Here is a 17586-nt window from a genome sequence, read left to right as displayed (position 1 = left end):
GGGTGTCAGGCCGGGCGGAGATAGAGAGTGGAAAGGCAATTGGCCTAGACGACATTCCAGTGTTAGCATGGAACTGTCAAGGAGAGACGGCAGGGGAGATTCTTAAAAAGCGAGAAGATTCCTGGAAAGGTGCTGACTCCTATTTTTTTATTTCAGGCCACGGCGATGTGCAGAACTTTAGTAGCTACAGAGGTGTTGTTATGTTGATTAAGCAAAGCATGAAGTTATGGGAAAGAATGTTAGAAGCGAGGCTTGGAAATCTCTACTGGCCAAAATAATGGAGAGTGTGGCAGAGATGAAGATGTTGCAGGACATGCAGATGGTTGGTGTGACAGGACAGAAAGATTTGGAAACGATTGCTCTGCTGTCACGCCCCTAACAGGAGCCGTTATTACCAGGCTTTGGCTCCATTTCATGATGTCTCCCATTCACTTCATTTCTGCCGAGCTGCTTCTTCTCCTCCGTCTAGCATGTTGAAGACTTAAAAACCATCGAATCTGAAAACAATTAAAATCTCACAATTCCCCCTTTTGTTTTTTGTTTTTTCGTTTTTTTTTTTTCCCTCCCCCTTTTGACACATTCTAAAAAATGTGTCACTATGGTTAAAAAGTAAAAATAACAATGCCCATGGTAACATACCCATCGCCAGCTGGACTTCGGTGTACCTCCAGATGCCATCCTGGCTTAGAATCACCAATTCTCAGTCCCTGAAACTCGACTGGCAGCATCTCACATGGCTGTATGAACAAAAGCCATCACCCTCCTGTAGCTGTGCATGCAGCTCTCCGCACAATAAACATTCATAATACAAAAAAATACAATTCATAACGATAAACAAAAAATAATCCACACCCGGGCGCATGTCAAACGTATGAAATTGAAAACTGGAACCTGCCGAGCCTGTCCTGAAAACGATCACATTTATAAACTCATTATGAAAAGTAAGGGGTTAGTTAGTTGTTAATGCATGTTCACAGACATGACACAAAATTCTCCAAGACTGCAGTTGACAACCTGCAAAGTAAACACGAGTTTAACAAATAAAGCACAATCTGCTCCCTGGGTTGCTGTTAGAGGCTGCAATACAATTCGGTAAAACATCAAAACAAAGCAAGTCATCACAAATTCCGTCACATACATTTCGTCACACTGTCAGGTAAGTCCGGAGTTATTGTCATACACTGTCTTGGCTCAGAGTCTTGATTGTCAATGTCTGGTCATAATCTTGAAATGGGCCTTCTCCATTGAAGTCTTTTGTTCTCAATGGTGCCCCAGAGTAATCCTAAACCCATATTTAGTCTAAAATGAGCCCTGATCAATCTTGCTTTTTCAAATCTGTAGTATCTTTATATGTTTCAGGTAAATTTATTTATGATTCAAATGATTTAATTTCTATCGATCAATGTCCACTTTGCAAAGTTTCTGATCACGCTGTCATGATTTGTTGTTATTAGTGTATCTAAACTGTCCATATCTATGTATTTTGTTTTTTTATCCCCATTTTAGTGTCAATAAGCAGCCTTATTATTCCCTCTTTTATCAAAAGTCCTCAGTTATGTCCGCCCCAGCACCCAAACACGCTTCCATCCCTTTTGTCCCACACTCCACCAACTTTGTAATGCTTCAGCAGTCTTTAGCAATGTGTCCAGTTTGACTTCATGTGACTCGTGCAAGTCTTTAGCAGCCTCTCCTCTTAGATTCTCATGATGATGATTCAGGGCTGGATCGTCCACCATTCCCAAATGTGTCCATCTTGTCTTTGTTCTTTCAGTCCATTTTCTTTCTCATCTGCAACTGTGTGTATTCCACCAACTGTATGGTTCTTGTCCACTTTCCTCGTTGGACCAGTTTCTGCCCACAACCCTCAGATTATTCTATAATTTCTAATTTTCACATTTAACAATGTAAATCTGATAAACCATTGTCTAGCACCCCGTTTTCATGCGCCATTTTAGCCCAATTCCATCATTTATAACGAACTGATACACAAAGACAAACACACAAACACAGATAACACACGGGCCCACAACATAGACATGATAATCTTCCCAGTTGATGACGTGCGGAAAGCCTCGCCACCACCACGTCGCACAATGCAACCCCCCACCTCTGTCCAAAATATGCATTTGTCCCCACCTGACCATTTGGCCCAAACTTTAGAGCAGCACCCTTTTGAAAACAAAAATGGTTCGTTTAACCCCACCGCACAATGGGATACAACCTTCATGCTAATTATATATATACCTACATTCTTTATCAAATTCTTGTTAAGCCATTTTTCTGACTCCAACTCACATGCAAAATCAACTTATTGTTCTTTATGAACCACAACTAATCACTCACTTCCCCAGCTGCGTCGCTGTCCCATCTGACAGCCAAGCCTGCTTTCCACACAATATCAACATAGATACACATCAACAATTATGTAGCGACCTGGTTAACCCAGTTACCCTTCGCCCTAGACAACAATATAAGTCTCTTCGGGTGCACTATTGAGGTCGCCAGGCATCCGTCTTGCTATATCAGCGATGCCTTCACCTGTTTTTTTGTTTTTTGTTTTTCACGAGTCCCCGACTCGTATCGGTGGCCTGGCCGATCCAATCGACCCTGACCTTAGGCGACAGCGCGCACTGTCCCCAAGTGTCTACTATTGAGGCCACTCTGGTGCCCATATGCTAGCCATTGGGATCCCACAAGTTCCCTACGGTGTGAGCGCCCTTTGTTGATCAGACGAAGTCCTCACCACTTTTCTCTTCCTTTCTTTTTCCACAAATCACTTTTACCAAGTTCCACACAAGCCAAAATATCTATACAACAACCCTTCCTGAACACAGAGCTGAAATTATTAATTTTGTATTCCGCTTTCACTCCACAACATTGCTGAACTGGGAGAGAGAAAAAAGTTCCTCCTTACCTTTTGTGCTGATCAGACTGCAATATTGTTGAGCAAGAGCGGAGAAGGAAGAATCCTTTCCTGGAGCATGCACTCTTCCCTCTGAAGAAATCACGTCGGATGGTCACCATTTGTTGGATTTTGTCCACAATTTAGGGAGCGTGCTATCTGCGCCTCACGGCAAAAGCCATTGCCAATCACTTGTTATCCAATTTACTCACTGCGTGCTCGTTTGATTTCTTCAGATTTAGGAAAATGCTAAGACACTGAAGCAGAAATTAGACTTACACAGGTTGGTTGAGTTCAATCACAATTCTTGTTCAGAAAGCTCTGTCTTCAGGAAAGTACAATACAGCGCTGGGCCTTTCAAGAGCGGAAAGTCTCCATTCAGAAAAGGCAACATTCAACGTTTTTTTGGTCAGCTTATTCAGTTGCACATGCCGATGTGGGCCGAGTTTGATGGGTGGTGAGTCTTTGGGGCGGGGCAAGTTCGCAGGAGAGTCTGATTCCATGGGAGTGGGTGCTGGTTCGGTGAGAGCTGGTTCCGTGGGGTTGGGTGCTGATTATGGGCGATTCGATGTGTGGGGGCTGTTGTTTTCCTTTCCGTCTTTCAGCCTTGACGATCATCTTTGGCTGGGCTGTCTCCCTCTGGCACCTGCTGGTTTTATCTCCAAGTCGACTCGGTGTATAAGTCAACCCCCTAAAATTTGACGGAAATTTACGATTTTATGATATATCCTTTGTATAAGTCGAGCTCAATTGTTGCATTATATTAAACTTCAAAATTCCATCAGAAATATGCGAAATTTATTGACGAAATGTGTTCAAATTCCGGGAGGCCGTGCGCATGCGCAGTGGCCGGAAATAGCTCCAAGCCGAGCGGATCGGCACTTTATAAGCACCGCGGAGGAGATCGCGGAGCCTCATTCGACTTCCAGCGGCCAGCGCACTCGCGCACGCCGCCCGGCGCCACCGGGAGGCCGTGCACACGCGCCAACTGGCCGGAAATAGCTCCCGGCGAGCGGATCGGCTCTTTATAAGCACCGCGGAGGAGATCGCAGAGCCTCAGTCGACTTACAGCAGCCGGCGAGCTCGCGCACGCCGCCCGGCACATCCGGGAGGCCGTGCGCACGCGCCAAGTGGCCGGAAATAGCTCCCGCCGAGCGGATCGGCTGTTTATAAGCACCGCGGAGGAGATCGCGGAGCCTCATTCGACTTCCAGCAGCCGGCGAGCTCGCGCACGCCGCCCGGCACAGCCGGGAGGCCGTGCGCACGCGCCGGGTGGCCGAAAATAGCTCCGGCCGAGCGGATCGGCACTTTATAAGCACCGCGGATGAAATCGCGGAGCCTCATTCGACTTCCAGCGGGCCGCGCACTCGCGCACGCCGCCCGGTTCAAATTTTCTAAGTGCCAACGGCTCTTGCGCCATAAAGAGTCCGCCTTGGCTGGTTCCCCATGTCGGCCAGAACAAGTGAAAATTCGGCCTCTTCCCCTGGAAGTCTGGCCAAGTTTGGCGAATATTTTCTAAGTGCCAACGAATCAACCGCCGTAAAGTGTCCGCCTCGGCTGGTTCCCCATGTCGGCCACCACAAGTGAGAATTCGGCCTCTTCCCCTGGAAGTCTGGCCAAGTTTGGCAAATATTTTCAAAGTGCGAACGACTCAACTGCCGTAAAGTGTCCGCCTCGGCTGGTTCCCCGTGTCGGCCACCACAAGTGAAAATTCGGCCTCTTCCCCTTGAAGTCTGGCCAAGTTTGGCGAATATTTTCTAAGTGCCAACGACTCAACCGCCGTAAAGTGTCCGCCTCGGCTGGTTCCCCCGGTCGGCCAGAACAAGTGAAAATTCGGCCTCTTCCCCTGGAAGTCTGGCCAAGTTTGGCGAATATTTTCTAATCTGGCCAAGTTTGGCGAATATTTTCTAAGTGCCAACGACATTCATTTAGACATGGCGATTGAATGTTTACGTAGTTATTGTCGTTGCTTGACGCGCGATGACTCGCACATTCGCTCAATACCCAGTACTTCCCCCTAGCAGTCATCGTCGCTGCCTGGCTTTCGATGTCCGTTATTGAGGTGAGAATATTTGAAATTGTTGCTGAGGATGCGTGTTAACGCGACGAACGCTTTATGATGATTCAGTTTCTCGCTGTTTGATGAGCCTGACGGACGCACACCCACGCACAATGAGATGCATGAGAAACGGCCTTGGTTACCATCACATTTGAAGCGATGAATATGAAATTAAATTTTATGACTCGGTGTATAAGTCGAGGTTGATTTTTTTCGGTCGATTTTGGATCGAAAAAGGTCGACTAATACACCGGCAAATACGGTACTTTAAGAGGTGGTAGACCAGGGGTGTCCAAACTACGGCCCGCGGGCCAACTGCGGCCCGCGGTCAGTTTTTATTGGCCCGCAGCAAATTCTGAAAACATAATTGAATATGGCCCGCACAAGAAGCTTGAGCTCAACTCTGTTGCACTTCTCAGTTTCAACACTAGATGGAGCCCGCCAAACAAACGAAATCAAGCGAAGAAAAACTTTTACCGCTAGTCACCAGAAATGGCTGCACCAAAGAAACGCAAAATCGCGAGTGAGTGTAGAAGATTTCAAACACGGTGGGAAAATGAGTATTTCTTCAAAGAAATCAACGGAAAGTGTGTCTGTTTGATTTGTAATGAAGATGTTGCTGTGATGAAAGAGTATAATGTCCGTCGGCACTATGAGACCAAACATCAGAGCTACACATCGTACACCGGTGCTGAACGAGCACAGAAAGTTAAGCAAATGGCAGTTAGCCTGCAAGCTCAACAGCAGTTTTTTTTTCGTGCCAACAAAACACAGGAAAACTCCACAAGAGCAAGTTATGAAGTCGCTAAACTTATTGCCCAGCACGGCAAACCGTTTTCAGACGGTGATTTCATAAAGCAGTGCCTCATCAAAGTCACAGAAGTAATGTGCCCAGAAAAAGTGTACCACAGAGAATTTCAGGCTTTCCTATCGGATGTGGATGCTGAATACGGGGATGTACTCTACCACTCTGATGTGCGGTAGCTCAGCCGCGGCTCTGTGCTGCAGCGTTTTTTTTTTCGCTGAGATCAGAAATCGACCAGTTTTTAAAAGAGAAGGGCCGACCTCTTCATGAGTTAAGTGACCCTCTGTGGCTGGCAGACCTGGCATTTTTAGTTGATCTTACGCATCATCTGAATACACTGAACAAGGACCTACAAGGCAAAGAACAGCTGGTGCCACACCTGCATGCGCACATGAAAGCCTTCTGCGTAAAGCTCCGCCTGTTTGAGACACAACTACGAGGCTTTAATGCTGCACACTTCCCTGCGCTGTCTGAAATCAAGTCTGCTTTTCCAAACGCCGACCTTTCTGCTAGAGAGGAGAAATATGTGTCTGTGATTTCCTCTCTCATGACGGAATTCAACCAGCGTTTCCAAGATTTTTCTGCCATTGAAAAACAAATCAAGCTGTTCTCGACCCCCTTCCTGGTGGATGCAGAAGAAGTGGAAGAGAGTCTGCAGTTAGAGCTGATTGAAATTCAATGTGATGATTCTCTGAAGAGTCAGCATCAGCTTCTCCTCCTCCCCGAATTCTAAGAGTTTGGATAATGCCAAGTTTCCTCTGATGAAACGCCACGCAAAAAGAATGATGAGCCTGTTCGGCTCGACATACATACGTGAACAAACATTTTCTCTGTTAAATCAGAACAAAAGCAGACTGAGAACCAGAATAACTGACAGCCATCTCTGTGAAGTCCTTTGTGTCTCAACCACCAAACTTTCTCCTGACATGTCAGCCATCCTTCAATCCAAAGGACAGCATCACTGCTCCCACTGAGTGCAATGTTCTTCACAATACACAGTATTCATGTGTCAGTATGTCACCTCTAGTGTGTGGCCTGGCCCTTTGTTTATTTTTCTGTATTTGGCCCTCAGTAAAAAAAGTTTGGACACCCCTGTGGTTGACGCTTGATCCATACTCCAGTACGGATGGTGGCGGTAATGCTCCATAAAAGCTGGTTGCCATTAAACACAAAAGAAGGATTTTTTTTTTAATGCTTTATTGAAAACATTTAACAATGAACAAATATGGCAATTACCTTTTTATATACATATTAACAGTGTAAAGAGATTACCAAGGGAACCTGAATTTGATATTATATTGCAAGAAGAAGAATTAGAAGACGAAGACGAAGAAGCAGCAGCAGCAGCAGCAGCGGGTTGGTAGAAGAGGAGAACGTTCAAAATGACGTTCACGTTGAAGAAAACGAAGAAGCTCTTGAAATTAGAAGCTGGTGGCGCATCAGGTAAAAGTCACCCGGCCCGGCTGCTCCGAATAAACTGTAGTACGTGTGCCACGCAACGGACAAATCCGGCGTGACGTTACATAGGAGCGCAAATGCATCCTTTCTTATTGGCGGAATAGACCAGAACTTTCCCCGGCCATTTCCTCGCAGGCTGTTATTCAAGATGTCACGTAGTAGCCCGAAACAAACAAGTGACCTTTTGCCTCTCCCACCACCCACTCGTTGAATTCGTGTGTGACTTTGCTTCCGCTAATCCCAAGGAGCAATGTGTTGTTGACTATCTACGGCTACGCGATTCTTGGTTGCGGTCAGGAATTAGTCGAGGTCTATCTCTCGGGCTCTTCATCTTGACTTTCCACCTCAACCCAACTTGGGCTTGTTGTTCTCTCAATTCTCAGTATGTAAGCCTGCGTTGTCACGATTGGGCACTCTTAGGGACGGAAGAGGAAACAAAAGCCAAACGAGCATCGGCTTCATGTTGATAACGTTGAGGAGTCAGTTGATCATGTTTTATTCTCCTGTCACAAGCATGAAGACACACAACAAGCGTTAAAAAGGGACATGGGCATATTGAGGGCGGAGTGATATTAAAGGGTGACATTACGGTTGGACAAAAATGGCATTTTACGTATCTTATTTAGACAAGTTTAGTGGAAAGAAGGTAGATATAGTTTTGGCGGGATGGTAGTTACTCTGATCCACACTCATTAAAGGGTGACATTACGGTCAGGAAAAAAAGGGTAATTTAGATATGTTATTGCAACTGGTTTAGTGGAAAGAATGTAGGTATAGTTTTGGCTAGATGGTAGTTACTCTGGTCCACACTGCAACACAATAGGTGGCGGTCGTACTTTGAGGCAGCCGAACTTCCCCCCTGATGGTTGGCCGATGACCGCTTGACAAAGCATTCGGTTCGAGCTGTGACAGGGCCTGGTCCCGCTGCCGTCGAAGCGTGGAGGACGGCGAGTGAAGGTTGGGTTCATTTCACCGCGGCGAGCCCAGTCCTGTTGCCATTTAACATTGCTTCAACCGACCTGCGTTGATGTGCCAACAAGTTTCAATCGATTCACACGCGTGTGCTCTCGGCGTTGTCCTCGGCAGCCATGGCTGCCGAGCGGCGCAACGGCAACCTGCTGGTCCAGATCGGCCCGCGGCTGCAAGCGTACCCTGAGGAGCTAATCCACCAGCGCAGCACCCGCGATGGCCAGATCGAGTACCTGATTCGCTGGTGCCTCGCCGACATGGATGAAGGCTCCGTCTCCGGGAACAGCAACTGCAAAGGCAGCGGCCCCGGTCAGGCGGTCCTGCCTCCTCGCCTGGGGACATAAAAGCCAAGAACATCCTGATGTGGATGTCTACAGATGACGTGTACGCTGCCTGCCCCGCCCTGCCGGGCAAGAGGAAAGCTGAGTCTCTGCGGCAGCTTGAGAAGCTTAGCGGCGGCGAAGCAGAGGGGACCTTCGACAAGGTGGAGCTGCTGGACATGGAGGAGGACGTGAAGAACCTTGTGTGCCGCGCCAGGAAGCAGGTGGCCGAGAAGAGCCAGCTGTCGCTCAGCATCTCGCGCACCATCAGTGTGCTGAGCGCCAACGCCGCCATCGGCTCGCTGGCGGCTGTCTTCAGGGAGACGGGCGCCCTTGACTTGCTCATGGAGCTGCTGTGCAGCAAGGAGATGCAGAACCGACGAGGCGCCAGCAAGATGCTCCGAGGGCTGGCGTCCCACGACGCAGGTACGAGGCCGAGCGCCACACCGGGGCTGGTTGTTGGCTGCTATGGTTTGCGCCAAGTATTTGTCTCGCTCACGCTGGCTTTTTTTTTTTTTTTTGCCGGAGTGTCTTTTGGGCACATCTCGCTGGGCACATCTCAGCGAGATGCCCGCGACAAGCGTGGCCGACGATGACGTTGCCTCCTCAGGAAGCCGGGCGCACGTGCTGCTATCGCTCAGCTAGCAAGATGGCATTGAGGAGCACATGGATTTTGAAAACCGCTACACGCTGCTGGAGCTCTTTGCCAAAACTACGTCGTCGGAGGAGGACGGCATCTCCTTCGAAGGGGTCCATTTGCCTCAGGTGAACCCTTGAACTGGCGTCGCACACACGCCTTGTCTTTTTGCTGGTTGGGTCGTTTAGCGCTGGCGCCGCTGATTACGCTGTTACTGTTGCTCAGATTCCCGGGAAGCTGCTGTTCTGCCTGGTCAAGCGCTACCTGCGCGTGACATTGCTGATGGACAAGCTCAACACGGCGGGGGCCGACGCTGACGGGCAGGAGAGGGCGACCTCCCAGCTGCGCCTGCAGTGTGAGTTTGAGTTTGCCGTGTCTGTGGCCGACCTGATCTCGGAGCTGGTGCACGTCATGGGCTGGGAGTGCGAGCGGGAGGACGCCACTGCGCCTGCCCTTGGCTCCATCTTCCAACCCCTGGCGGGTGCCTCGCCCGTCGCCATCAAGACCAAGGCGGGGAGCGGCTACAAAACGCGCGGCGACTTTGCCGGCCGCGCAGCGTACGTGGAATACTTGCGGGATCGTCTGAAGAGCGGCATGGCGGTCCGCATGCTGGACGACTACGAGGAAGTCAGCGCTGGGGACCAAGGAGAATTCTGACACTACAACGATGGCTTGCCGCCCGTTCAGGTGATGACAAGTGCCGTACGCTCATGCACTCCAAAGCTTCCGAGTGCACCTGATTTGCCCAACGTGCTTGGGCACGTGGACCGCCACTTTATTTGCACTCGTGTCACATCCACTAACGGTTGACGCCGGCCCGTGTGCGCATGCAGGTGTACTGGAACACCCTGTGCAGGACTTACTGGGTCCACTGGCATATGCTGGAGATAGTTGCTGGCGGCAATGGGCCGGACGATAAGGACACCGCCGACAAGGCCTCGTCCCTCACCACGACCATCGGACTGGCGGCTGGTAGGAAATCATGGGGGCAGGCACTGCACAGTTTTAGGAGAATAAAAACGGTTTTTATTATTCTGACGCAAAGCATTTTTCAAGTCTGTCTGAAAACGTGGCTGAAGCCTGTGCAGATATATCGACACGAACTTGAACTCAGAGATTCTGTGTGTCCTCTCATTAGCTCTGTATTGGGGGTACGGTGGGTGGGGTGTCACTTTTCTTAATTGTTGATTGTTACTTTTGACCTGCCAGCGACTGCTGGAAGAAAAGTAGGCATATTTACCGACAGATGTCCTTCTGAAATCGTCCAATGCATATCTGAGCCTGCAAACGAGGCTTTGTACGTCCTTTTGACGGGCGACGGAGGTTTTACCTTGCACTTGGTTGTTCAGGGGGTGGAGGCGACTGACTCTGCGCTGGTGGGCCTGACTGTACCAAGAGAAGCAGCTGAGAAGCTGGTCCGCTACCTGCAGCGTCATCTGCCGCCGTCCTACCCGGGCAACCTTCTGTGCGCACGCACCTTGGCCAGACACGACCTCAGGTCGGGAGAAGATTCACCACCCAAGGATGAGGATGCCGGCGGCGAGGATGCCGGTGGCAAGACCAGCGACAAGGCCTCCTCCGGGATGGTCTCGGTTACCAAGAGAACCAAGAAGGAACTTGCCGCGCACTGATCTGACGCTGATGAGGAGGAGGGCGAGCTCCCCCGGGAGGATTGCAGCCAGTATCCCGATGGGTTGGAGGACATGCTGAAGGGTGAGTTGCACGCAGATATCTCAAGTCTTCATCCTTCTTGCGCAACGAATTTGGCCTTCTCATCTTTTCGTTTTGCCACAACTTGTCTTCACTTTGAACTGCTTTTGGCAGCATTTCCTTTCTTTAAGCTGACGCCACAGCCGAACATCTATATCTGGCTGTCGTTTGTCCGCAGCCTTTAACAGCCCACGTGTCCTGGGCAAGAAGACTGTGCTGGAGAATGTCGGGGAGGTGATGGACATCCTGAAGAAAGGAGGCCTGCGACGGGACCCACTGCAGAACCTGGCTGGCGTCATCTTCATCCGCTGGCTGCTGCGGGAGAAGAACTCGGCCAGAAGCGACTCTGTCCCGAGCGTCCAGTGAGCCTGGCCTTCGCAAGCCTCCTGAGTTGACCTTTGCCTCTTGTTGACTTGGCCGTGTGTCTTCTTGGCATAGGGACGAAGTTGTGAAGCTGCTGGTAGAGCTGCTTGGCTCGCCATGTCCAAACCTGGTCGGGTGCACGCTAAGGCTGACGCGTTCGCTCATGCGCCGATACAAGTGGAGGGTTTTCTTTGCCGAGGGTGACGTCAAAGCCGTCCTGACGTGCATGCAGGAGATGGCCGACATGCCTCATGTGCAGCAGCTGGCGCTGGCGGCCAGGAACTGCACACACGCACGCACAGTCCCCACCGAGAGTTTGTTGCTTTTGACGCCCACGTTCTCAGACGCTGAAAGTCCTGATGGGGGCCAGCAAGTACGAGCCGTGTGGCAGCGAGGTTCCCATGCTCTCCGAGGCAGGCGCTTAGATGATGCTGGAGATCTTCGCCAGCATCGGCTCGGCCACGCCTGAAGGCTCCAAAGGCCCAATGGCTGCCATACCTGCCGCCCTTGACCTTATGCTGCGGACGCCGGGGTAAGGGCTCGCGGCTATCTTGCGCGTCCGGCTTTGACGTCGGGTTAAGGAGGTTCCGGCGTCGGCTCTCCGTAGCTGCGCGATGGCTGTGCGCGACGGCCTGACGCTCGTGGTGATGCTGGTCTCCGACCACAAGAGCTTGGCCTCGCAGCTGGTGTCCTGTGGCATCACGGCCGTCCTGGAGAAGTTTCTGGCGCTGTCCCAGGACGAGCCCATGCTGGCCATCGTTGCCCTCAACCACATCTTGATGGCGCAGAAGCTGGAGAACAAAGGTGAGCACATCGCTCCAAAATGTGCCTTAGCACCTCCTCGAGGTCCGCCAAAAAAGCCTTTGTAGTGATTGGAGATGGACGCAACTTTTTGACAGTTTGGCATTGAAGCGCTCGCTTGAAGGCCAGTCTTGCTCTAAGCCTGTTATCCGCCGCCATTTTGGAAATGACGTTCAGTGAACGCAGAGCCATGCTTTTGCATGGGGTCTGTGCCACGCCGGGAGGGAGGCCCCTCCCTAGTTCAGCTTGCCTGAAGCTTCTTCAGTGTGACCAAAGTCAAAGTCAGCTTTATTGTCAATTTCTCCACATGCCAGAGACACACAAAGAAACCGAAATTTCGTTCCCCCCTATCCCACGGTGACAAGACATGGCTCACAACAGACAAACAAGTAAACAAGTACAACAAAAGCGTGCTGAATAAATAATGAATAAATAACACAACAATAAATAAATAAATAAGAGGAGCAGAAAAAAAAGGAGCAAGTGCGCGTACAGCAGACATTCCCGAAAATAGCGCAACAGTGCCGCACGCTACGCAGAAGGGGGTAGCGAGTTCAGGGCCCTAACAGCCTGGAGAAAGAAGCTGTTGGCGAGTCTGGTGGTGCGGGACCGCAGGCTCCTGTACCTCTTCCCAGAGGGCAGAAGGTCAAACAAAGAGTGAGCCGGGTGACTCACATCTCTGGCAATCGTGGTCGCCTTGCGGGCGAGATGGGAGGTGTAAATGTCCTTCAGGGAGGGGAGCGAAGCACCAATAATCTTACTAGCCGTATTCACTATGCGCTGCAGGGCCTTCAAGTTCTGTTCAGTGCAGTTACCACCCCAGACAGCGATGCAACTGGTGAGGACGCTCTCAATTGTGCCACGGTAGAATGTAGACAAGACTGCCTGAGGAGCACATGCACGCCTGAGCTTCCGCAGGAAGTACAGGCGGCGCTGAGCTTTCTTTGCAAGTGACGAGGTGTTTGCGGACCAGGAGAGGTCCTCACTGATGTGCACCCCCAGGAACTTGGTGCAGCTCACCCTCTCCACCACAGCACCGTCGATGATCAGCGGCAGGTGTGTTGTGTGACCCTTCCGGAAGTCAACAATGATTTCCTTGGTCTTGTTGACGTTCAGCAGGAGGTTAGTGTTTGTTTGTGGCATGGGGGACGAAACACGCCCAAAACTGCATCCGTGCCTCAAGCCTCAAGCGCTGAACTGGAGGACAAGCTTTTTGGAAAGAAACCTTCAGACAAGTATGGCAACTACAATTTTGGTTGGATTGAAGTGGTCTCCTGACTGTGCTTGATACTAAAGAAAGCAGTACGTTGCAGAGGCCTTGCCTCATTGGGTGGCTTATGGCAAAAAAGATGGCGGCTCCGCATCGCGTTTGCTCTATCCTCCATGCCCCTCTTTGCTCGTCCTGCCCTGAAGCCACACTCTCTGCCCCTCTGCGGGCCCCTCAGATCCTCCAGAGCAGCTGCAGCTGAAGGACATCCAGCTGCAGAAATTGCTGATGAGTCTGAAGGGGATGACGGCCACTGCCAAAGAAGTCATCCACATGCTGTAGCAGCTGCTCTACCAGTTGGCGTCTCTGCCAGGTAGACGATGGAAGACGGGCTTTTGTTGCGACCAGCAGCTTTTGAAACTTTACCGCGCCTCGGGCTGACCACCCACTCTGGGCCCCACCAGGATCCTCAACAAGTTTCTGGACAGCTACCAGAAGGACGCGCTGCCCTGGCATGACGGCATCAAACCCTGCCTGGCATCTATGACGGCCTTTGTCATGGACAAAGAAGTGCGTAGGGGAGGCCGCAGCTGCGGATGCCAAACGAGAGGCACACCTGAAGCTGTAGGTGTGTCCTTCTAGGTTGTCCAGCAGCTGCTGCTCTTCCTCCACCGCCTGCCCGCGTCAACAAAGACTATGCTGTGGTCATGTGCCGCCTGGGCACCAAAGAGCTTTTGAACAAGGTCCAGGACAAACACAGCGCCGCCCTCAACGCCGCAGTCAAGCTCCGGGACGTTGTGGCCGATTGCGTGAAGTACGCTGGCCTCTACAATAGCATGACCACCAGCGTGCTGGCCGGTTGCCTACAGGTGCGCTGCCTGCCCCGCTCCGGCTTTTGAAAGCTCGTCATTCTTTTCTTTTTCTCGCTCTTTGTGCGGCAAACTGCCCGTTGCCGGCTTTCCGCTCGGCCAATAGTGAGCTTGCCCTTGTGCCATCAGATGACGTTGGGTCAGATTGAGGAGCATCGGCGCAGCCGCGAGCCCATCAACATTCCCTTCTTTGATGTCTTGCTTCGGAATCTCTGCCAAGGTCAGAACCGCAAACGTCATTGACCTCATTTTCGTCTCACTCCATCACTGATAAAATAACAGCACTTAGCTTTTCTTGGGGGCGCGGGCAAACGTGAATTGCCCCAAATGAAGCATTGTGTTCCTACCATAGCGGATGGCAAGATGGATGCTTCGCGTTCCTTCCATCAGTTTTTGATCATCCCAAACGCTTGGCCAATACAACTTAAGCTTCTGTCCCCAAAACGTTTCGGCATGGGAAGAAACATTTAATCGGTGGCAGCGTATCAAAAAAAGATGGCGGCGCAATGCAGCCTCTGCATGGCTTTCGTTGGAGCTGAAGTGCAGAACGTCCTTTGCTGCTCAGGCTCCAGCACGGAGCTGAAGGAGTACAAGTGCTGGGAGAAGGTGGAGGTGTCGTCCAATCACCATCGAGCCAACAAGCTCAGCGACAAGAACATGAAAACTTACTGGGAGTCCAACGGCTCGCACTTTATCAACATCTTCATGCACAGAGGTGTCGTCATCAGGTCAGCGGAACTCCCTATGTTTATTTTGGGTTTGTTTTTTGTCAAATGCGTATGTTCGCATCTGTGTACAGGGAGCTGGCCATCCTGGTTGCCAACGAGGATTCCAGCTACATGCCGGCCAAGATCCTGGTACTGGGCGGAGACAACCAAGGAAACATTAGCACTGAACTCAACACGGTGACCGACATCTTTCTCTCACACAATAGTCATTTATTTTGCCCCAACCTCCTTCACTTTGAAGTTTGTGCGCGTGTAGGTGAATATGACGACGTCAGCCACTCGGGTGGTTCTGCTAGAAAATATAACCAGAAGCTGGTCCATGGTTCAGATCCGCATCAAGAGATGCCAGCAGGTGTTCCACGCCGGCTGCTTGTGTCACACATTTGTCTTTTTGCCTTCTTTTGCTGGTTGCCTTTAGTATGAGAAGGCACGTCTGCGAGGCTTTGTAGAGTCCTGCTTCAACCTGACATGGTGCACCAACCCGCAGGGCTGCGATCAGATCCTGTGCAAAGAGGACATGGGCAGCATGGGCACCTGCTCCAAGTGCTGCTGGACCTCGTGCTTCAGCTGTAACTTCCCAGAGGTCGGTGCACTCGACGGCAGGCTGGCTGGATCGCTGTCTGTCTGTCTGTCTGTCTGAGTGATCTACGATCACGCCTTCCCCGCAGGCACACTGCCCGGCCAGCTGCAGTCACATGTCAGTGGATAGACGATGGCGGCTTCTACGAAGGCATGAGCGCAGAGGCTCAGAGCAAACACCTGGCCAGGCTCATCTCCAAACACTGCCCCAACTGCCAGGCACAGATCGAGAAGAACGAGGGCTGCCTCCAGTGCGTGAGTCGGGCAGCCGTCCCTCGCCTTGCCACTTAGCATGCGCTGACATGCCGCTGCGGTGTGTCCTCAGTATGACCTGTGCCAAGTGTAACCATGACTTCTGCTGGCGCTGCCTCAAAGCATGGAACCCCACGCACAAGGACTACTACAAATGCGCCGCCATGGTGGGTCACCTAAACTCGCCGGCAACACATCCCTGCCAATATGCAGCTAACTTGTTTGGCTGTGTTGCAGGTGACTAAAGCGGCGCGACACGAGAAGAAGTTTCAGGATGTCAATGAGAGATGTACCTTCCCGCATCAGGCCAAGGTTGGAGTCCCCCGTCCTCCACACAGGAAGCATTTGGCCCTGTAAGGTCACCACCTGTTCTTGCCTGCAGGACTTTGCCATCAGCCTGGAGAAGAAGGTGTCGTCCATTAATGAAGCGCTGCAGATGAAGTCTCTCCCGTTTGTCATTGACGCCTGCAGGATCCTGGTGCAGGCTCGCAAGGTGAGGCCTGCCGGAATTAGGCAGCTGTACGTCAAGCCAGGCTACACCACGCCGCACCAGGCTCTGCCGCACCGCTTCTCCTTTTGGTTTAAAGCACCCGCATGGTGTCCTACAGGTTCTGGCCTACTCGTGCGTGTACGCGTTCTACAACCAGGACACCAACAAGATGGACGTGATTGAGCAGCAGACGGAGGCTTTGGACCTGCACACCAATGCCCTGCAGATTCTGCTAGGTGAGTCACACTCTGCGACTGCGGGCGCCGGCTCGCTGGCATCAGCCTCATAGCTTCCCGTCTGTTCATCTGTCAGAGGGGACGCTGCTGCAGTGCAGCAACCTGGCCTCCTGCATCCGTCTGCTGAAAGCTGAACACCTCAACGCAGGCATGGAACTGATGCGGCGTATCCAGGAACGCTTGTTGGCCATCCTGCAGCATTCAACGCAGGTGGGCGCAATGGTCCCGATGCAAATGCCACCCATTTCTTTGGCTGTCATTTGCTTGTTGCCTTCAGGACTTCGGCGTGGGCTGTTGCTCCCAAAGCGTTCAGGAAGCGGAAAGCACGTTGGCTGCTAACCTCTACAACATGGCCGCCAAAGCGTGAGTCCCGTCTGCTCAGGTTTGCCCGCTTTGACCCGCAAGCGAGCCCACCGCTGCTTTATTTTGCAGCTCCAAATACAACACCAGAGACTCGGACAACGGCGGCGAAGGTCAGGAGGACGACGACTACATGCCCGAGTAGCACGACTACGACGATGACGAAGAGATGGATGAGGACGACTTCTTCACAGACGACGACAGCTCAGACAATCTGGAGCGAGACTTCGGCCCCTTCGACTGAGCAAAATGCCCCCGGGCGAAAAGGGGGTGGTCTGCTCAGGAGGGCTATGTCGGCCTATGAGTTTGCAGGCGGAGCTGGCGAGTTGGAGCACAAGAAGGGAAAGGTCCTGGCAAGAGGTCGCTGGGTCAAGAAAGGCTCGCCGACTGTGCTCATGCTTCTTTCTCGGATTGCTATTGATCAAACATCCTTCAGTTCCTATTTGGTCCTTTGGCCACAATGTCTTTGCACTTGATTTGTTACCTATGCACACAAACAACATGGTCATCCTTTGTGGTCTTTGTCAAATTTCAGAATCAATAAAGTGCTTACACCACTGGCCACTTGTATTAATTTCTCTGTCACACGTGCGCGTTCACACATGCACATGCTTAGTCATTTTATTTTTTCTGTCTCTCACTCACAAAGTCACCAAAGTATATTCAAGTTATGTATCCTGCTGCACTGAACACTTTAATACAGGATGTTCAATATAACACTGTCTCCTTTTACCATGATGTATGCAGTGTGTACTGGATTCTACATCATCGGGGATAATCGTTCCATACATTACATTCTAATTTTATCAACAAATCGAAGTGGTACATAAGAAATGTCCCT

The 17586-nt window shown here is 51.2% G+C and overlaps 1 protein-coding gene across 1 annotated transcript; it reads left to right on the top strand.

The window, feature by feature from the left end:
* Nucleotides 1–6929: 6929 nt before the first annotated feature.
* Nucleotides 6930–17305, top strand: cul9 (cullin 9). The gene is given in 27 exon segments (XM_088385376.1): nucleotides 6930–7209; nucleotides 8311–8502; nucleotides 8505–8939; nucleotides 9124–9278; nucleotides 9376–9837; nucleotides 9984–10122; nucleotides 10474–10863; nucleotides 11039–11222; nucleotides 11299–11497; nucleotides 11568–11755; nucleotides 11831–12027; nucleotides 13470–13801; nucleotides 13874–13910; nucleotides 13913–14100; nucleotides 14230–14320; nucleotides 14666–14828; nucleotides 14900–15005; nucleotides 15085–15411; nucleotides 15497–15525; nucleotides 15527–15658; nucleotides 15733–15826; nucleotides 15897–15971; nucleotides 16042–16152; nucleotides 16268–16385; nucleotides 16462–16595; nucleotides 16663–16748; nucleotides 16818–17305. Coding segments are annotated over 27 exon segments (4797 nt in total). The 5' UTR covers nucleotides 6930–7148; the 3' UTR covers nucleotides 16990–17305.
* The last annotated feature ends 281 nt before the right edge of the window (nucleotides 17306–17586 follow it).

This window comes from Syngnathus floridae, chromosome 9, assembly GCF_059516105.1.
Source record: "Syngnathus floridae isolate MCC-2025c chromosome 9, RoL_Sflo_1.0, whole genome shotgun sequence".
NCBI lineage: Eukaryota > Metazoa > Chordata > Actinopteri > Syngnathiformes > Syngnathidae > Syngnathus > Syngnathus floridae.
The sequence above is the reverse complement of the archived record's forward strand: the minus strand, read 5'-3'. Positions and strand labels throughout refer to the sequence as shown.